Raw genomic sequence first — 20,815 nt, 5'->3', positions numbered from 1 at the left:
AAAAGTCAGATATTAGCATAGGCTTCCACTTGAAACATTTTAATGATATGAAGAATCCTTGTTGTGATCTGTGTTACCAATGTAATGATACATTGAAGAAGCACTAAGGAGGAAGATGGTAGTTTGATCCTCGGCACAGGAACAAGGTAACATGCAATTGCCAGTCCTGTAACTTGTCTAACTTGTCCTTGTATCTGAGACCAGGCAGTAAATGAAAGAATCACTGAAACTGCATTACTTAATTGGGCTACAAATTTAGAGACATTCTCTTCAGCACATCAACAGTGAAAGCAAATAACGAATAGCTACCACTGTGCCAACTAGACTTTCTCAGCCCAAGATGAATTTTTCTGTGTCACACCAGCTACTTACCTTAAACTTCTCTGAAGGATGTGCCATGCAGTATCCCTGGGGGACAACCCAGTGCAGTCTGCAGTGGGAACTCTCACTGACTAGAGCAGAACCACACTTTCACCTCCCCAGTGTGTCAGATGTTGTGAGAAATGTGCTGTCCCTGCAGAGTGCTTTTCTGCCTGTCTGCTGGCAGTTCCCATCTAAATTTAATTTCATAACCAATATAATGGCTTGTTCTGTGTTTACTGTATGTTTCATACACCTCCCCAGTCATGGCCAATTAGTTATTTATTAGTTATTAGTGGAGAGAGTGTAATGTTACCTTTCAAACAACCAAGACTAAACCGGACAGTTGGAAAATACCATGGGAAAAGGGGGGTGTGGGTTTTCTGATGAACGTGCAGGAAGAGCTGAGGAACAGGGAATGAGGCCATGGGTTTAGTGTTACAGAGGCAGTGGCTAATGGGGAGGAGGTGTGGCAGCTCCAGGGAGAGCCGAGTGCCTTTGCGCAGTGCTGAGACAACACCAGGGCGCTGGCATGACTGTGGCAGCAAAGGCAAAACGAGCGATCCTCAGCCTGCAGTTGCCTTCAGTCACTGCAGCAAATTGGCTCTGGAATATGGATGAGGTTATTTTATGATTATATACAAATCCTTTAGTGGTGACATGAACCCCTTGATGAGATGATCCTGTGACAAGATACACTGTAAAGCAATTAACTTCTCAGCAGATGTGTTTTTGGAAGGGGGGAAGAAGCTGTTCAGTAGAAAGGTTTCTTGTGGCTGACTGAATTTTAAATTTATCTTTTGTAGCAGTGCAGAAAGAGTTGAAATCAAAAGCCTGGTTCTTCTCACAATTGCACCTATCTTATTGTACTAGATAAATCAACTTTGGGTTTGAGAGGAGCCTGAGACAAAGGAAAAACAAAAGGAAAGACAAAGACTGCATATATTTTGTGAAGAGGGGCTGTTCCAAAGCTGTAAAAGCTTATCATGCCTCAGGTTCTGCTGTAACTGCCAGAGTGAAGATCCGTGTGCTGCGGGTCTTGGGCCAGGGATCAGCAGACCCCTTTATGTGGCAGGCAGGTGAAATAGAAGCAAAGTTTCAGCGCTGCCAGTTCTCACTCAGTAAATGCCTTGTGACAAACCCCAAAAGCAATCTTAGATTTTTTTTATTTTTTCATGACAAAATGAAGATGGAACAAGCCATTTAATTGTGGTTTTACCTCTTTGTTCTTGCAGAATTTTATTTTGGGGTTTGTTTTGCTGCACGACCTTCTTTGTGCCATTATTTTGATGCACATTCTTCCTCTTTTGCTTTCTGATGTAAGATAGGCTTAATTGGTTACTACTTGTTTCATAGATACTCTAATACAGTTTTTTTATCTCAGATGTATCTTGCTCTAAGGGTTTCTTGTTTAATTTGTGGGAGAGGAGCTTTTCTTCTTTTTATATCTTGAAAGAACCCATTGAATTAATTTGTTCCTCTTATTTCTAGAATGTGCTTTTAATTGCTTAGACTTGGTTTGATGATATTTTGCATCTGGGATGTACTTGGAACATTTGGTTCATCTGATGGGGTTTTGGTATGATATTTGGTATGGTAACAAATGAGTGTGCTGTGCTTTTAGCTTTCTTGTTAACAGTTTGCTTTATTCAGTGTTCTGGTTTAGAACCTGAGCTTCAAAGCTTGCTGAGGTTAAAGGGTGTCTTTTAGGGACCCTGTGAATTTTATTATTGTCTCATTTATATTTGTCTCCTTGACTGTAGTGGTGTAGAGGTTTGGTCTAAAATACTCATTACTGTTTCTGTCAGGTCACAGAGGAAGCTGTAATCACCCCTTTGCAAGAACATCACTTCCGGGACTATGCCTGCTAACCCATGACAAGTGGATATTTGTGTGCACCATAAAAACCCTACTGCTATGTGTTTTATGCTCCAGTAGCCAGATAGTGATAGTTACTCACAAGTGGTAGAGAGATGCTAAAATGCCTTTGGAGAGTCAGATATTTGTTTGAAAAGTGGCATTTGATCTATGTAGCTCTCAGCTCTATTATAGAGATGTTTAAAGTCCTGAATTCACATTAATCCATAGAAGTTGTGCACACTGATTTTTATAAGAAAAGCCTGTATATGTAGATGACATTCACCTCAGCACTTCAGAGGAAGAATTCTTTTGACCTTAAGTTCTGCTGAATATGGCAAAAATCATCATCTTCACCAAAACCTGTGACAAGGACACTGCTCTTGTGCTTCTGCTACCTGTAGATTATGGACAAGTTTTATGGGCAATGCCAGGGCCAGGAGCCACATGCTATTGAGCTCAGATTTACCTGAAAGAAAAAGGTTGCTGTGTGGTTTAGTGCTGTTAGGCAGCTGAGCACCACACAGCTGCTGCCTCTGCAGTGGGATGGGGAAGAGATTCAGAAGGATGAAAGTCCAGGGGGGGAAAGGTGTGTTGAAATAAAGCCAATTTAACAGGTAAAGCAAAGCAAAATAAAGAATTAATTCACATCTCCTATCAGCTGGCAGGTGTTTAGCTGTTTTCCTGGAAAAAGCAGGGCTTTGTCTCACATCGTGGTTACTTGGGAAGACAAATGCCATAACTCCTAACATCCCCATCCCCCTTCTGTTTTCCCCCAGCTTGTATTGCTAAGTGTGATGTGGTATGGCATGGGGTATCCCTTGGGTCAGCTGGGGTCTGCTGTCCTGGCTGTGTGCCCTCCCAAGTTCTTGTGTGCTCCCAGCCCCATTGCTGGTGGGGCAGTGTGAGGAGCAGAAAAGGCCCTGACACTGTGCAAGCACTGCTGAACATCAGGTAGAACCATGGGTGTGGTACCCACACTGTTTTGGTCACAAATCCAACACATGGCACTATACCAGCTGCTTTGAAGAAAATTAACTCTGTCCTAGCCAAAAGCAGCAGTTGCCAAAGCTGAGAAGTGTGATAACTTTTTGGGTATCAAACCAGCTGTCTTGACACTAAAATCCCTGCTCTGGATCCATCACATGTAAGATACAGTTGACCTCATAGTTTGGCTATTTTTTTTTTCTCTGCAACTCTTGACAACCCTAAACAAATGGCCAAATTTCATCTCTGCTTAGTGTCTCACTCAACCTATTTTCTGGGTTTTTTGCACCTTCAGAAGTGCTGTTTTTGTTATATGAAGATGGGTAAACACTGCAGCCTTGTAGACAGGCTGTTAGGGCATAGACACTCTTTACACTGTTGTTGTCAGGAACCATTTGTATCTGTTTTGTCATTTGCAAAAAAGTTCATAATATTGACCTTGTTTGTAAAGGTGTTGCAATCTGCCTCATGTTCTCCAGATGAAAGCTGCCATAGAGGCAACAGATGCATTTCTGTCCTTCATGGGGCCACTGCTGCGTCATATAATGGGTCCAGTCCTCTGCTTTGCATCGATAATGATGATTTGTTTTAGTTTAGTGCTTAAGAAATGCTGATCAAATTCATGGATATATTTATAGGAAACGAAAGAGCATAATATATTTTGTAATGAAAGCTCCACACAGGCAGATAATATATCTGTGAATTCACCCTTACTCAATTGATGTGTGGAGAATAAACACCTAAACCTGACGGTGAAACGTGTTGTAACCATCGTCACTTGCGTTTGTGTCGTTTCCATTTTGTTAGTTACTCTGAATTTTTCTTGAATGAAAAAAAGGAGAATTTTTAAAATAGAATTTTATTTAGGTGAATTTTTATTTTTAAATTTGGATTTGTATTTTGAATAATTAAAATGAATAATGAAATATATGAGTAATGAAAAATAGAGTACATTAACTTTCTCTGTGATTATACAGGAAAATCAATGAAATCATTTGGGTGACAGACCTTGAAGAGAATGTAAACTGAGTATGCACTCTTGAGTCTTTTACCTAACATGTGCTGTTACTGGAGACCTATTTTTTTTCTCCGAAAGCTGTACAATAACTTGATTAAATAGCTGGCAGTTACTATTGTATATTCAGAATTTAATAAGAAAAGGCTTTCCTCATACTCCAAGATTTTAATCTAAATTGCTTTCCTCTGTTAAGTGGTTGTGAACTCCTATACTATGGCAGAGGAGATAGCACCAAAAAAATCAAAATTTCTCTCGGGAAGTTTATTTTTCTGAAAAAAACCCACTGGAAACGGAGTGAATAATTCAGTTAGTTTTTCCAGAACTGAAGGCATGTCAAATAATGCATCCTATCTGTAAGCACTATCGAGAAAATCCAATCACATTGGTATTGACACATTTTCATTGGGAAGCATATAGAAAATGGGTTGAAAGAGAAACACGTAAAGATACCCTAGTATTTATTTTTAGAATGAATTCTTAATCTCTTTGGAAGAACAGATAGAAAGACAAATGCCAATATTGCACCTTAAAGCTAGGAACTGATACAATCAATCAGTTTCTCTATGCAGGTGGGTTCAGAGAACACGTTGGACAAACTGCTTGAAGCTGCTGATTATTTTTATACAATGGGCTGTGTTAGGAGGCCTCACTTGCTATTTCAGAGGTGTACTACGTTTTTGCAGGCTCAGCTGGAGATGATAGCAAGGGTCAAAGGTGGTCAACACCCCTGCAAATTAGGTTAGGAGAAAGATTGATGCAAAACGGGGAACTTCCTTCTCTCCTCTGACTTTCTTTACAGAAGTTGAGAGTGCTGTTTCAAAGACTGCCATGAACAGAACTTTTCTATACCCTTCAGTACATTTAAAGGATCTGAAGATCCAGATGGATGTATACAGGGTAATGAATGGTTGCAAGAGAGTGTAATTTTTGAGCATCAGGCTTTGAATTGCAAAAGTCTGTTTTGATGATTCACCCTGATGTCAGGAGGGGCTCCTGTGCAGCTGTTGGAGGGGCCTTCAGAGAGTGATTCATTTACTGTGAGATGAATCACACCCTAGAAACACTTCATTAAATAAGTGAGCCTAGAGAACTAGCTCCACTGTAGGTATGAACTTTTGAGACATTTAAAATTGGGTGTGATGAATTCAACACCTGTTTTCTACATGGAAATTTATAGCTTCCCTCTGAGGAGGGACCCCAAAAAAAGGAAGCCCTGGGCTTTTATACCCTCACAGTCTAAATCTCTGTTTTAAGCCTGATTAATGCAGTTCAGGGCTGTGTGTGTTCACAAATTCCACAGAATATTCTGAGTTGGAAGGGACCCACAAGGACCGGAGTCCAGCTCTTAAGTGAATGGCCCATAAGAGGATCAGACTTTCAACTCTGGTGTTATTTAGCACCATGCTCTAACCAACTGGGCTAATCTCAGGGTTTTCATATGCAGCCTGCAAGTAGAAGAAGGCACGTTCCTATTTTAGTAACCTACTCATATTTTAGACATGGAAGAATTTGAAGACCTCATGATTTGGTGTGGTGCTTTGTGGTGACTTTTGAGTTGCAGTCTATGGTTCAGAATTTTAGGCAGTGGCACCTCCTGATCAGTCCATGTTGGCTGATGTATCCGAATGTGAGCAGACATAAAGTTTATTTTCATGTTCTGCATGAATATTGCAGCAATTTCAAAAATGCTTCTGGCATGGCAAATACTGTATGTGTGACGTAGAGCTGCATCTCCACGAAAGTGGAAATACTCTTCAAGTGTTAACTTTTGCTTGTGAAAGTTGTGTGTAAGAAGTCATCTCCACTGCAAGAGACAATTCCATGTCACATTTTTTCCAGAGGGAGTGTGACCCAGTGTGTGAGGCAATGAAGAAGCCTCAGTCATGGCCAGTCTAAAGGCTTAGATCTTGGGCAGAGACTCCGTCTTTGTGATCTTGGCTAATCAGCCTGTCTGTATTTCAGTCTGCACATGTATAAAATGAGGGTATTTCCCTTTTTTTTTCTGTATTAGATATATACCTTTATACCATTGTATATTTACACAGTACAAAGATGCTAAAAAAAAATTTATATTGAGGATGTGGAAGGGAGCTGTCTCCTTGTCCAACAGAGCTTGATTTCTAGAGAAGTTCTTCCTCTATGCAGACCAAGATATGTGTGTGTATATTAGGATGCAAATATTTTAATTATGCCTCCTTTCAGGAATCCACTGATTATTTTATAGATATTCTATTTTCTCCATATTGTCCTCATTATGGCAGAGACGCCTGTTTGGAATGTGTCCACGAGAGAGGTGTTTCTGGTGATTGCACAAGAATGCTTAATTAATCAAAGCGTGCAGATAGGGTAGAAATACAGATACAAACCATGAGAATATAATGGGTATTTTTTGATTAACACGTGTTTTTCTTACTATATTTTGCTAATCTGGTCAGTGGTTAGTGAATGTATTCTGAGTATGAGTGTTTCAAGACAGTAGGATTGGTTCATTGTTCTATTAGCCAGGTTCTATGGTTTAGCTTCTTTGAAATATGTTGGCACAAAGTAGGGGCAAATCAAGCTTTCTCCTGGAAAGTGAGTGCAGCAATCATAAATCTGAAAGCCTGAAGTACGTAGTAGAGCTTCCATTAACCTGGAGACCTGGGTCTCCTCATGTTGGAGGGGCTATTCAGTCTGCAGCAGTTTTAGTGACCATAGTTCCCCTGAGCCCTCTTTCTGAGCATTCCTTTTCTTGTGAAGTGTATTGTGCATTTCTCTGTGTTGGTATCAAAGCCAAATGTGTTGGAAATTGGTCTCCAAGGAGCTCTAGACCAGTGCTTCATAAGCTGAAGTGTATAATTTAGCTATTCATATGCCAAATACAGAGTATTGGTCACATGGGTATAAAGCCATAGAAGGTGACACACCTCAGCCCAGAAAGTCAAGTAAGGGAAAGTGAGTGATGTGGAAGCTTAATGTGGGGTTTTTTTTTGTTTTGTTTGTTTGGAGTTTCTTTGTTTTGTTTTGATTTTTTTTTAAATTTTTTTTTTAACGGATCTGCTTTTTTGACCTTTTCAATTTCCCAAGAGTATAGAGGGGCTTACAGGAGTAGCAATATGTTGTGTGTATACTTGCCAGGGCTTTTTTTTTTGCTGATATTTAACAGTATACAATAATAAAGTAAATTCATATAGTTTGTAAATCAAATGGTGTCAACCAGAACATCTTTTGACATAAAAAGATAATCAAGGACCGATCTACATCTCATGCGCTCTCTTAACTCCTAAGACTGTTACTTCATGGGCACATCTATGGAAAAGAAAACAAACTGGCCTTGTTGATGTATGTGGAATAAGGCACAAACTAACTTTAATTAAGCCCTTAATTTCAGGTAAGTACCGGCTTCAGAAATGTAATTTGAATTGGAGTAGAACAGTAGAGGAATCTTGAGCTTTCGTGTCTTACTGATGACACTTTGTGAAGAGACTAGGAAGAAGGTCACTACAGCCCTTTCCACGTAGGTTGAAAGAGTGTTAAATCATCAGAAAAGACAAGATAAGCCACATTAACCTGTCTCTGATTTGTCTTCCTAACTTGCTACTGTTGAACTGTCATATAACAATGTCAGGTTTTGATTTTTTTTTTTTTAATATGCAATTGCAGATAGATAGAGTTCCTTTATCAACTTTAACTAGGCCAGGTGAATAAAAATGAAATATTTTTCAGTAAGTAGTGTTGTTGAACCTGGTCAGCACTGGGATTTTATCTATTAGCAGAAATAGAGTTATTCATTGAATATCAACTAGTCTTTTTAGGAGATGAGACATTTTCCAGCGAGGGCATTATTAACCAAAATTATGAATAAAGCTGTGCTATATATACAAAGATAAATTCCTAATATGATAGAGCACTTTAGAGCACGTGCTCTTAAGGAGCTCATGCTCAGGGACCATGTCAATTCTTTGTTCCTCGTTCAGTATTTTGCAGCAGTTCTGCATTTGTGTAGTTCAGTTTTGCATGAGGTATGACAGAAGGCCTCTACTTACACTTTAAATTATTGATACAGTGCATGCAAGATTCCTGTAATTCTCAAAACCTGCTTTAAAAGAATATCGTCTTGTTTTGCTGTTCAGACAGGTAAAACAGCTCAGCATGGTAATTTTATAGATAGACCTAATTAAATAGTAGAGAGAAGAATTTCCTAGAGCACTGAATGTATCATGCTCATGAAATGTGATGAGTTAGGGCTGATGATAATGATAATAAACTTTAGCAATGAAATTATGAGTATTACAAGAAGTCTTCTGACTCCTGTACTCACATTCTTAAGCTGTAATTTTCATATCACTGTTTTGTCCTTGGGTTTGAGATCTTTCTTGTTGTTTCTTTAAAAAAATGTAGTGTTAGCCTTTAGTTTTCTATATTGCTTCTGTTTCATCTTGACAAATGGTTTACTCCTTGTTTTGATAAGCAAAAGTGTGTGGAACGTAGGACTCTGTACTTTGACATAACTTTTTAGATCTTTCTAGAAGTTCTTTAATACTGGGATGTTATTCCAGACCTCTGCAAATATATGAATTTTCCAGTAATGTGATATGGTGGGTTTGACCCTGGCTGGACACCAGGTGCCCATCAAAGCCACTCTGTCACTCCCTTCCTCAACTGGACAAGGGAGAGAAGAAGATAATGAAAGGCTTGTGGATCTAGATAAGGGCAGAGAGAGATCACTCACCAGTTACAGTTGTGGGCAAAACAGACTACTTGGGGAAATTAGTGTAATTTGTTACCAGTTAAATCAGAGTAGGGTAATGAGAAGTAAAACCAAATATCTTCCACCCACTCTTTTCTTCTTCCTGTGCTTACCTTCGCTCCTGATGTTTCTCTGCCTCCTCCCCACAAATGGCACAGAGGGGATGGGGAATAGAACTGCAGGGGAACAGCTGCCTCCCCATGGAATCTCTGCTCCTGTGCCTGGAGCATCTTCTCCCCCTCCTTCTGCACTGACCTGGGTGTCTGCAGAGCTGTTTCTCTCACGTGTTCTCGCCCCTCTCCGTAGATGGAATTGCTGTTGCTCAGTAACTATTCTCCTTTCTCAGATATGTTATTCCAGAGGTGCTGCCACCATAAGTGATGGACTCAGCCTTGGCCAGTGCTGGATCCATCCTGGAGCTGGCTGGCCTTGGCTCTGCCAGACATGGGGGATGTTTCTGGCAGCTTCTCTTGCAGTCCTCTGCCACCAAACCCTTGCAATATAAACCCAATACCCATAGCAAGTACAACACGAAAAATCACTGATTACACTTAGTGAGCCTCTGCTAGAAACACCTGGAGTGTAATTGGGAAGATAACTGTGTGATAAGTTCAGTTGATTGACTTCTGGTTTTTTTTGGTGTTCGTTTTTCATGTGTTCATTTTCTAAAAGCCATAGCTTTAAAGAAAGAAAAATAATTTGACCACAGATAATTTCACCTCTTTAAGCTAAGGGTCTTGGCAGACTCAAAGGTTCTTCTCTTGGCTGTCACACTGGTGTGATTACACAGCAATTCATACTCCCTGTACACTGGACAGTAATAGAAAAAGATTTCATCATCTCCTCCATAATCCTTGTTAAGCATGCTGTTTTTGTTACGAAGCAGTAAGTTCATGGCTCCCTCTGATGTGACATGGCAATATGAGAATCCACGGTCAGTAACTCTGGCCTTGAATTTTTCATGTTCTGAAATGGTATCATTGTAGCGGCCTGTGTTCCTGGAAAAGTTGTTATGGAAACTTCATTACAGCTTTTCTAAAAATGAACAAACAAAACCCCAAGCAAAGCCTTTTTAGAATTCCAAATACTTTGTTAATTTAAAAATTGTGTTACAGCATTTTCTCATGAGTTAATTTTAGAAATTTGGTATGCAGATTGCTGCAGTCATGTGCGAGTTAATGCAGTACATAAAGGTTGGTTATGGACCAGGCATATATAATGAGGTCTCATTCTGTGTCAGACCTTTGAGGCCCCACACGTGACCACCCTGCCTGAGCAAATTCAGTAACAAGGGGAGAAAGTGCCACGTGCAAGGATGAATGACACAAATAAAGAGGGAAGAAAAAAAGGGAGTAGAGCAGCAAAAAGTTTTTTTGTGAAGTCTATTCAAAATTCTGACCAGTCTGAAAGCCCCAAGGGGTTGTTGGATTTGGTTGGATCTTGTGTGTGATTGCAATTTTTCTCTAGGTAGGGTAGATTTTGAAAGACATCCCTAGACTAGGATGGTCCTATTTTATTTTTTTCCCTACTGTGGTGGGTTCTGGCATTGTATTTCTTTAGTCTAGTGCTGCACAGCTGTACAAGGAGAGTTTCATTTTTATGGAGTCTTCATATATCTGTGATTTTATTTATTTTTTATTTTAAAGTAGTAACATAATTTCTTCACCATGATCAGTGATAAATACTGTGTTTAATGAAAATTTTTTAGGGGTTTTATTTTTGGTTCTGTTTTCCATCTTTTATTGTTACCTTATGTTGTCAAGGAAGTTTTCAGAGGAAAGAGAAAATCCAAGTAAATGCAATGTATTCCCTCTACAGGATTTATGAACGTGTCATTGATCCCCCAGAAACGAATTTGACACCTGAAAGCAATTTATGGCTCGGACAGAGAAACAGGAAACATGGTTTCTTTAAGGTAAGCAGATATGACATGGCACGGGAAGAAGGAAAGTAATGATGGGTCAACAAGATACTTCCAATCAGTTGTCTGAGATTCATGCAGTATGATATGTATGAAGTTTGGTAGGAACTGTGGACAGTTTGTAAACAGCTTGTTTACAAGGTAAAAGTTTCTGGTATTTATTCCAGTTTTGGATAACAAGCCACAGTGCAAGTGTTCACCTGTGAAAGGAGTCTATAGAGCAGCAATAGGCCAATCTGCCTATCCTCAGTCTGGGCATGGATTTGTTGCCACGGTGATTTACCACCCACTCGGCTTCCCTGTGAAGCCGTCAGTTCCTAAGACAATTTTACAAGTTGCCTCTTTTCTGAGGATGTCTCCCCAAAGTCCCCAGATTTCCAACAAGCTAGGACAATTATGCTAAACTTACTTCAGCATAGTAGGTAACAATTTTAATTGTGAAACAGAGGTAAAAGCCAAGTTTTAACTTAAATGATAGTCTGAGGGTTGCGCTGAACCTAGAGTGCATTTCATCCTCCAGCAGCTGAGCTGTCACTGTGAAGTGAAATTGATAGTATTATTTTATTCTACAGCTGTTGGTTTTTTACCTCAGCTGCTTCCCACTATTCCACAGATGGTAAACATATGTTTATAGCTACACAGGAAAAGGAAGAAGTTATACTGGAGTCGCCCGTCTTAAATTCTTATTTTATGCAGGCAGTCAGAGCCTCAGAACTCTGGGATATTATATGTTTGTAAATTAATATTTCTACGTGTTAACACTTTGGAAACAGCAGGGTAGCTAATGATATGCTAATGAACTGACAATTTTTATTGATCATAATGAAAGCCGACAAGTGCCTTACTTTGCTTTATGCATGCTTGAATATTTTACTAACTTTCTTCAGGGCAGAAATATAATTGGTTGTGTTTTTTTTAATCCTGCTTGAGAGTTTCAGAAGTCTTACTTTTTTATGTTACTCATTGCAAAAACTTGGGATTTTGCCAGTCTGTGAAGAGTACACATCTCTTTCCATGTATTTATATGCTCAGCAGGATCTCCCTTTCTTTTTCAGAGCAATTTGTTTCACTGTTTCAGCATATAAAAAAACAGATATATTTTCCTTAATGTAAACAGAGATCTGCAGGGAAATAAGAGCATTAAAAAAGAATTAGCATTTTTGTATGTGTGTTGGAGCCATGAAAATGTGCATAGGGAAAAGCACTGGATACTGTTCTGAATATCGTCTCTGCCATTCCTGAAGTTTTCTTATTTTAATGATAATTAATTGTTGTTTCTCTCCATAAACGAGTAGCATTAAAGCACATTTTGGTCATATTCTCATACCTGTATTAGGTTTTAATTCTTTGGTATATCAGAAGGGGCAGGAGGGGGTATGATAGTCCTAAGTCACTGTCCAGCAGCAGCAATTTTTTGTGTCTGTGCTTTTGTTCCACATCATTATTTACAGTGATTATTCCACAAGCAGTCCTGCTGTACCTGTGGCCGTGCTGGGGAATGAAGTGCTCTGTGGTGTTATCAGGGGAACTGAAGTCTCACCCCTTGCTCCTGGTATCTCTTGCTGGTTGTAACTTGCCTGACATGGCCAAGCACTCGGAATTCAGCCAAGACAGTGGTTGTAGCACAGCAGTGGTGGGAGCAAGTTTGGAGCAGGCTTAGAAGAGCTTTTCTGTTGGCTTTGAAGGCAATCCCATGAACTACTTAGTTTGAAAGCTATGTGCTGACCCTTCAGGTTTGTTTGTGCAGCTGTCCCGACTCTGTCCAGGACAGGGTTAATTTTCGCAGTAGCTGGGAGGGAGCATGGCTGGGACATGGAGGTTATTCTATACCCCCTCATGCAATTGCAGGGGGTGAGGAGAATACCTTCTCTTCCAAGGAGAAAGAGTTCCTTCTGGTCGAGAAAACACAGTGGAAGGAGCCATCCAGTATTGTTATTACTGGGAATGCTTGTTGTGTGAATAATATCTTTTCTATACCTTTTGTTACTGATACTGTCACTGTTAATTTTTTTATCTCATCGCTCTGTGATCTTCACCTTTTGTGCCTCCAGTTCTCAACTCCTTCCTACCACAGCAGGGAGGGGTAGAGAAAGGGGATTGAGAGAGAACAGCCTGGGGCTTGGGAGAGTCTTGGTGGGGATACTGAACTGGGGAGTACCATTCCTAAAGCAGGACAGCCTTAACTGGTGGCCAATGTGTGGTACGAAGGGTGGAAATAACAGAGCCTGAGCAGGTTGAAAGCTAATTTGATTTAAGCTTCTGTGGTATTAGGTATGGAGCACTGGCCACAATGTCGCTTGGCTTGTTCATGTGGGTGTGATGCCTAAGCCTGTATCTATTCCCTGATGTGCCCCTCGCTATGTTCTTTTTCAGTGTAGGGAGAGGGATCAGGATTGCTTTGTTGCTGTACTGTGTGATATCTGCTTAAGACTTGATAACATCAAGGGCAATGAGGATCATTTTGGATGTGTGTTCAGTGTTGCTCTCCTACCCTTACCTCAGGTGCTTATGTGGGGAGTCCATTAATAATCATAACCAGTCTGTGGGGCAAAGAGGGGAGGATGATTTTCCACAGCTTTTCATCCCCTTTCCCTCCTTCAGGCCTGTTAAACAGCTTTTGAGAATTTTGAATTTCATTTGGATGTTAAGGAAAGCACGTTCTTGTTGCAATGTCTGCTGTGTTTTCTCAGTATGGTCTACAGTACCATGTTTAGAGTCAGGACAGAGATTTCTGGGAGGTTCATTCAGAGATCTGCCCCGAGGGGCAATAATCATGAATGTCATGGAACGTGGGAGTAAATGGGCTGGTATTTAGAGAAATTCTCCAGTGTTTTGGGAGTTCACCCCTGAACAGCTACAGGACTCTGATAAAGTGACAGTATTTGCAAGAAGAATGCTATGGTGACTCCAGAAAGGAGCAACTTGAGCAAAGGCAAACCGCTCCATGGAAGGAGGACCTGGGTCCTGGGTGGGTAATGCAGAGACAGGGAAACAATGTGTACCACAAGGGGATTTGACTGACTATAGAAATGATACCTGTGACTGTGTATATTTATGTATCTGTATCTATACAGTTGGAGGGTGTAGGATCTGGGTGGGACATAAGTGGTGTAGAATAAGAGATGGATAAATTAAGGCTGTCGTGGTTTATGAATGGTACTCCCCAATTCAGTAACCTCCCACCAGGAGTCTCTCAAATCCCACCAAATCACACCTTGATTTCTCACTCCTCCTTTCCTTCCCCCTCCTCCCTGTGATGGAATGGAGTTCAGAATGAGAGACACAAAAGGTGAAGATGATGGGTATAGATAAGAAAAAATTACTGGAAGGAGTGATGAGATAAGAAAATGAACAGTAACAGCAACAATATTATTAACAAAAGGTATAGGAAAAGAAATTATTTACCCAGATAAACATTCCTGATAATAGATGGTACCGGATGGCTCCCTCCTCCACATTTTCTTGACCATAAGGAACTCTTTCTCCATGGAAGAGAGAGTCCCTTCCCCTGCCTCCTGCAATGGTATGAGATGCTGTAGAATAATCACCATGTTCCAGCCATGCTCCCTCCCAGCTACTGCAGAAATTAACTCTGTGCTGGACAGAGCCAGGACAGCCACAGAAACTCAGGGTTTGTTTCAGGGCTAGAGAATACCATTATCATCAGGTTAGGAAGCTGAAGCAAATGCAACTGAATGGAGAAAAAGAGTGCTGCCAGATATCCATGGAACACTCTCTAGGATGGATCTGATTGCTGCCAGGATCAGAATTACCTGCAGAATTTGCTTTATTGCTGAGGAGAACCCTTCCCCCTAAGGGTCCCCCCAAAGAGCTACTGCAGAAATGAGCTTATTAATGCATTGGTGAGAAGGTGATTTATGTTGCAAGACGGTAGTTTTCATAACTACTAGAGCAGGCTCTATTGATCCTGCTCATGTCTGGGGATTGTGTATTAGGTGCTTGAGAAGCATATTGGTATTTTTATTGCACAGTATCATGTATATAATTTATATAGTCATATGCCTCTGTAATAATTTTGGACTCAGTGTTGTGTGGACTAAGGTGAAACTAAACGTAGTGCTGAGGGCAGCGTTCAGGTGCCTGGCATGGCTGCCCTGAGTGGAGCAGCACAGTGCTGATGGAGTGGAAGTCTGGGTGTGTTGGCATGGCTTTGCCAAGGCACAGGAGTTCCAGGCATGTCTGCTGGTGCCACCGCGGAGAGCCTTTCGCAGCGCTGGCCAGTGCAACTTGCACAGCTGTTTGGCTCACATTATCTCTGTGGGAGAAGTAGGTTTTAAAGAGGATGAAAGGCAATGGAGGAAATGAAAATGCAGAAGTGGAGAGCTCATGGAATATATGAGCCTTTTCACAGAATGTGGGAGGACTGTTCTATTTAGTAGATATCTGAGAAGTGCAATAAACTGGGCTTTTTGCATTATGTTCTCATGGAATGGGCTTGATATTTAGTGCTGCAGACCTGGATTTCATTTTGTAGCTGGTAATCTGCCTGCACCAGATGAAGGCTCTTCAAGCTAGTAAGTCCTGATGCTGTGCTGAAGCTTTGATTGTCATTAGCCAAATGTTTTTATTGATAACATAAAGGTGATGTCTGCTTGGGAAGGGAAAAACTGGAAAGATTTTGACCACTGACATTGCACTGTTAATGACAAAATCCAAGCTCTTGGGAGCCTAGACTTAATGCTGAAGCAGGAATAATCAGAGTTTTTTCATATTTGTTACAATAATTATGGCTGTAATAAGTGTTTGCCTACAATGAAGTCTTTCTATTAAAAAAATACATCAGCAAAATTTCTGCCCTTGGAAAGTTTACTTCTGTGTTTGATCATAATTCTGTTTCAGATGGTTTACAGACCTAGAAGTCATCTGTGCTAGTGAACTGAAGTTCATATTCTTATGTTTTTCCAAAGTAATACGCTTCCATGTAGCCAGAAATTACACATAAAATAGTTGTGTTTCCTCTTCAGGCTGTGTATAAATGCGAATCTGTCCAAAAGACAATTGAGCAGTATGACTCTGATGCAACAAACACATTTGAAGCTGACGATGCACCTAAAAAAACAACAACAAAAAAACCAACAAAAATACCCCAACCTCCCCCGCCCCCCCCAAACCCCAAAACCCAAAAACCAAACCAAACAAAAAACCCCAAAAACCAAAAACAAACAAAAAAAAACCTGAAGAAAAAAATCACTTCTCTCTGGATGGTGTCTCATTAGTTAGGTGATATAGTCTGGTGGAACTTCATAATCTCATTTACTCTTGGTTGAGCTTTTCACTGCAGAGGCTTAAGTCTTGAAATATATTTTTATGCCTCACCTTCTAATTTCTCACTGATGACTGCTGACAGAAAGTATGTAAAATGGCTTTCAGGATGTTCCATTTCCAGTGACAGTATTACTTCTCATTACTTATGGTTTCATTATTCTCATAGATGAAAAGGTTAATAAATGTATGTACTTATGCAAGAAAGACAGGGTGATCTGGTTATCTCTATTAATATTTTCAGTTAATATTTGATCATGAGACAGCAAGCAGGAAACAGTGCTTGCTGATTACATTCTGCTCTTTTAACAGATGATATAAATGTTAAATGTTACTTGCCAGGCTTTAAGGACTATCTGAGGCCTCTATTTATGGGTGGAGATTGAGTGCCTATGAGCAAGTGATGATGTCCTTGGTCTGCAAAATTCACTCTATTGCAATTTAACTGAAAATTAAAGCACAGTCTGGCAAATCAGTAATTTAATTAGATAGTAACTGCTGCCATGATAAATTTCTTTTCAGATGAAATAAATTTTTCTGTGTCTGTGAGGACATAGAGCTGTGTCACTGATGCCTTAAGGCATCATCACAACATCTGACTAACAGAGGAAGTGCAAATATCAGCACTAGAGATCCTTTGATTTCCCTTGCTCCTCTCCCTTAGTGGCCATGACATTATTAAAGCCAGTGGATCCTGTGAAGTAAGTACATTGCACAGTCAAAGATGCAGCAAAAGCTTCATCCTGAGCTTAAAAGAACAAACACAAGCTTCAGCATTTTCTGGACTGTCTGAAGTGTCCAGGGTTCTTCAGGGCCTGGGTGTGCAGGGACACTGGCCATCTGCTGCTTCCACTGGGGATGTCCTTGCAGGGTGGGGACGGTGCAGGGTGCAGCAGGCACTGGACCTGTGGGTTCTGCCTCCCCACTGTCATGCCTGGTTTGGTTTAGGAGCCCCATACAACCTGCACTGACTGGCTCTGACCTTCTGCCAGTCCTGCACAGGGCATCTCTATCTGCCTGGGCTAGAGAGAGGATTTAATTCTGGCTGATGGCACGATTACCCAAACTGCCTGTTCAGATACAGAGCAGCTAGGAGGCTTAATGAAACCAAGCAATGGAAGTGTAAACTGTTACTTACATCTGGCACTATGTACTTGTCTTTTCAGTGTTTGATTTCACAGCCTTATTTGGCTAAAAAAATAAAGAGTTTTACTGTGTTTTCTTTTTGTCTTTTGGAAAAGTGTGTCATCGGCTTGAGCAATGGATATTATTTCACTGCTTTTTTCACCAGTCTCACCCCATTTAAAGACGTTTAAGCAGCTTATATTTGGTGATTACTAAAGACAAAGCAGTATTATCGCTGTAATATCCAAACACTCAGAAAGATAGGAGGAGTTGTTCTATTTTGTTCATCTTCAGTTATTTTCCTCACAAGTAGAGTGAGCTGGTAATCTTTTTTTTGTATCCACTGAAGAAATGACTTGTGAAAGAGCTTGTACAAATTTAAGTGAATGTTTGTAATCTGTATTACCAGTTTTCTCTTCTTTTACAAAGGGTATTATTCAAGATGTGAAAATCATCTTTATACCTAATGGATATATAACACAGTGTCCTAATCTGAATCGCAGTAAGTAGCAATCTTTTTATTCTCTCTGTTTTAGATTTTTCATACAGATTGTTTCTTTGCTTTAAAAATAATACTTTCAGGCTTGTTATTTTTGCATGTGCTGACTTCCAGAAGGCAAAAATTCCATATAAACAGATTCAGATAAATCTAGTATGATAGATTGTTGGTTATTTATGGTTTATTGTGTCTTTTCTTCTCTTCTTTTCTGTTTCTTTTTAATCTTTCTCTATTGAGCATGCCCAACCTGCAGTGATTTCTTAAGTCTGGTGCAAGGAATCATGGATTTGCAAGAACTCCTGGCAAAAATGACTGCAAAAGTAGGTACCTAAGCTTTTTTGTTAGTTGCCCATTTCCTTCCTTTCCTTCCCTAAGACAAAGATATTCTATATGCCATTCCTTATACCATGAAAATTATTCCAAATGTTCATGGTAGAGTCATTTTTTTTCTTACTGTCTGCATAGTCTTATGGATATGGCTCCATGGTTGTTTCTTAAGCTTAATAATGTTTCTGTTCTCTGCTTTATTATTTGTAAGGTAGTGACAAAATACGCAGAGTCTGATGTTTTGTAAGAAGCCTTAGCTTGGTTTCCCTTTTCATGCTGAGGAATAAATGCAGAAACAAAAGGAATAAATGCAGAAACAAAAGAGTGAAATCCCTCAACAATTTCCTCACCATGTGATGCTATCAGAGGGGAGATGTTTTCTTGTGGGAAGTCCTGTGAAGTCTTCAGGACTGGTGTAGTCTCCTTCCTGGGAACTGAAATGAGGCCCCAAAATGAAAATGCCTGTGAACCTGCTGACTGTGCTAACCTTGATATCACTTTTGATCAATGGTTTTTATCAGTGTAAAAGTTAATTCAGCTCCAGGTGATGTGGTGTGTGCTTGGGTTTGGGTTTTTTTTCCTTCCTTCTCCCCCCCCACCCCCTCCCCAGTTGGATCATGAATAGGATGAATGGGAATCTATAGAGTTGGGGATTTTTTGTTTGTTTGTTTACGATTTTGGAAATTTTCTTTAGGCTCTGCTCCTACAGTACACAGGCAACCTCAGCGTTAGCCAAGGCCCTTCAGCAAGGCTGTGCTGAAGTGCTGGGATAGGAAACTGTGTTTTAGAGGTGACCAAACCCTTGATCTGTGTCAAAGGAGAATCTGAACACTTTTTGAGGTTAATGTTGGTGAACCATCTGGTTTGTGGTGGAGGGCAGTTAATTGTCTCTTTTGAAACAGCACTTACACGTTAATTACTTCGATTTAAGTGCAAATGCAACCAACCTATAGATGCCCTTACTCTGAGTGTAGTTACTGTAGGAATTTCCAAAACAGGATTTGCATAGCAGTGCTGCTTGTGTAAAAACATTATACTGTTTACTGCACTGCCTTGAAATGCTCTTTCCCTTCCCAACAGGAAGGGGGAAACTGTTTTTTGGAGAGTGTGTGCATTATCCTGGCAGTTCTCTTACTCAGCTGACATGCTTTGGACAGGCTGGATCCGAATGCGAAATGTGAAGCTTTTAGTTCAGTTTTCTGCTTGTACTGTGAAAGGGAGGCAATTATTTTGAGCCCTGCTGGTGGTATGAGCAAGTTCCAATTATGCAGTGTACTGAGTAACTTGCTTTCTCTGATGTTAATTATAATTTTGCTTCCTAGTACTTTATGAGGGGAAGCAAATAACACAGTATTTGTACTGCAAAGACTCTGTGCTTTCATAAAGTGGTGCTGGCATAATCCATCATTGCAAATTCCTTTTCTGTTACAGCAGTCCACTGACTGTTTTGTTGCAGTTGTTTCCTGTTGTCCAGGAAAAATGCATGCAGAAGGAAAGAAAATTAACTTGGTAGACAAATGCAAGTTAAAAATGGGGAGTCTGCAGGGAAGCATTAAGATTTGTATCTGCCTTTTAAATCCTAGCCACAACAGCTGCAAGTGGTACTAATGCAGATACAAGTATATTTTGTGGGGATGATGCATGTCAAGGCTTTGCAGGGCTGTGCAGCTGCCCACAGAGATCCTGTTTGGCAGGGCAGGTGGTCAGAGGAGGGCTTGCTAATGTACAGCAGCGAAGATCCCTACAGATCTGCACCAACAGATGCTGAGCACGAACAAGATGTTTTGAGAAAGTGGTTTGGTGTCTAGTTGTTGCTTTTAGGCTCCTCTATATCCAGGATTTCATCCTCTCTCTCAATCTGTGTTTGGTTACAGCTGTATCTTGGCATTGAACAGATGAGCAAGTGTTGTTTGCAATGAATGTGTATGTGCAGTTTATAGAAATTAAAATTATGGAGACTCAGGGCTGGGCTTGCCTGGGAAGGAAGTATCTGGCTACTGGTTTCAGACTCAAATAATTTTAGTAGCTGGGAAGTTATGCAGAATGACAGCAGGAAAGGAAGGTTCCCTCCTGCTTGGGCTGTACCTCTCCTGAGTCTGGTGGGCTCGGGATGGGACACAGGGCCTATGTAAGTGCTCCAGCAAAGCACTGTCTATGGCAGGTTGTCACAGAATGCTACAAAGGAAGCATTTGATCATGACTTGTAGCAAGCTAACCACCCTTATGTCCTCTTCTTACCTATGTTTGGTAAAGACATATAAAGACTAATAAATTCTAGCATTTAAAACTTATTTTATTTTTGTCATAATTTGAATTAATTCTGAATCTTTCCAGTAGATATCTTCAATTGATTTAATCTTGTGTCCTTAAGTAGAGACACACTGTATGTCAGGGTGTTAGAATCTGGCTAAAATGTTAATTTGCTGCAGGAGAAAAGGATTGTGTTACATTGCAGCATTCCCTACTGCTGTGCTAGAGTACTGTTAGTTCCTCTTTAAAAATAATGGCTAAAATAATTCATGTGGCTTTAACAATCTGCTGAGATCAGTCTGGGCATCTCCTGCACTTCTCTGAGTGGAATATAACTTCTTTTGGTAAATTATGAGCCTCCACTAGGGTGTGCTTTGTATTCAGATGTGTTTGTTACATGAAGACTTCCAGCACAAAACTTTCTACTGAGTCTTTCCTTGCTGGAGGTGAGAAAGGTTC

At 40.3% G+C, this 20,815-nt stretch overlaps 1 protein-coding gene across 5 annotated transcripts in view; it reads left to right on the top strand.

Moving 5' to 3' along the window:
- NELL1 (neural EGFL like 1) overlaps positions 1-20,815 on the top strand; it is a 293,349-nt gene that overhangs the window by 55,559 nt on the left and 216,975 nt on the right. For all 5 annotated transcript variants that reach the window (XM_042021335.1, XM_042021324.1, XM_042021346.1 and 2 more), the window contains exons 4-6: positions 10,770-10,866; positions 17,710-17,782; positions 18,017-18,099. In XM_042021335.1, the coding sequence (XP_041877269.1) occupies positions 10,770-10,866; positions 17,710-17,782; positions 18,017-18,099 (253 nt within the window). The remainder of the gene's footprint in view (positions 1-10,769; positions 10,867-17,709; positions 17,783-18,016; positions 18,100-20,815) is intronic.

This window comes from Corvus kubaryi, unplaced genomic scaffold, assembly GCF_017639235.1.
Source record: "Corvus kubaryi isolate FWS band 111438036 unplaced genomic scaffold, C.kubaryi_AGA036_p1.0 125, whole genome shotgun sequence".
Lineage (NCBI taxonomy): Eukaryota > Metazoa > Chordata > Aves > Passeriformes > Corvidae > Corvus > Corvus kubaryi.
Note: the sequence above shows the minus strand (reverse complement) of the source record. Positions and strands in the feature narration are given on the sequence as shown.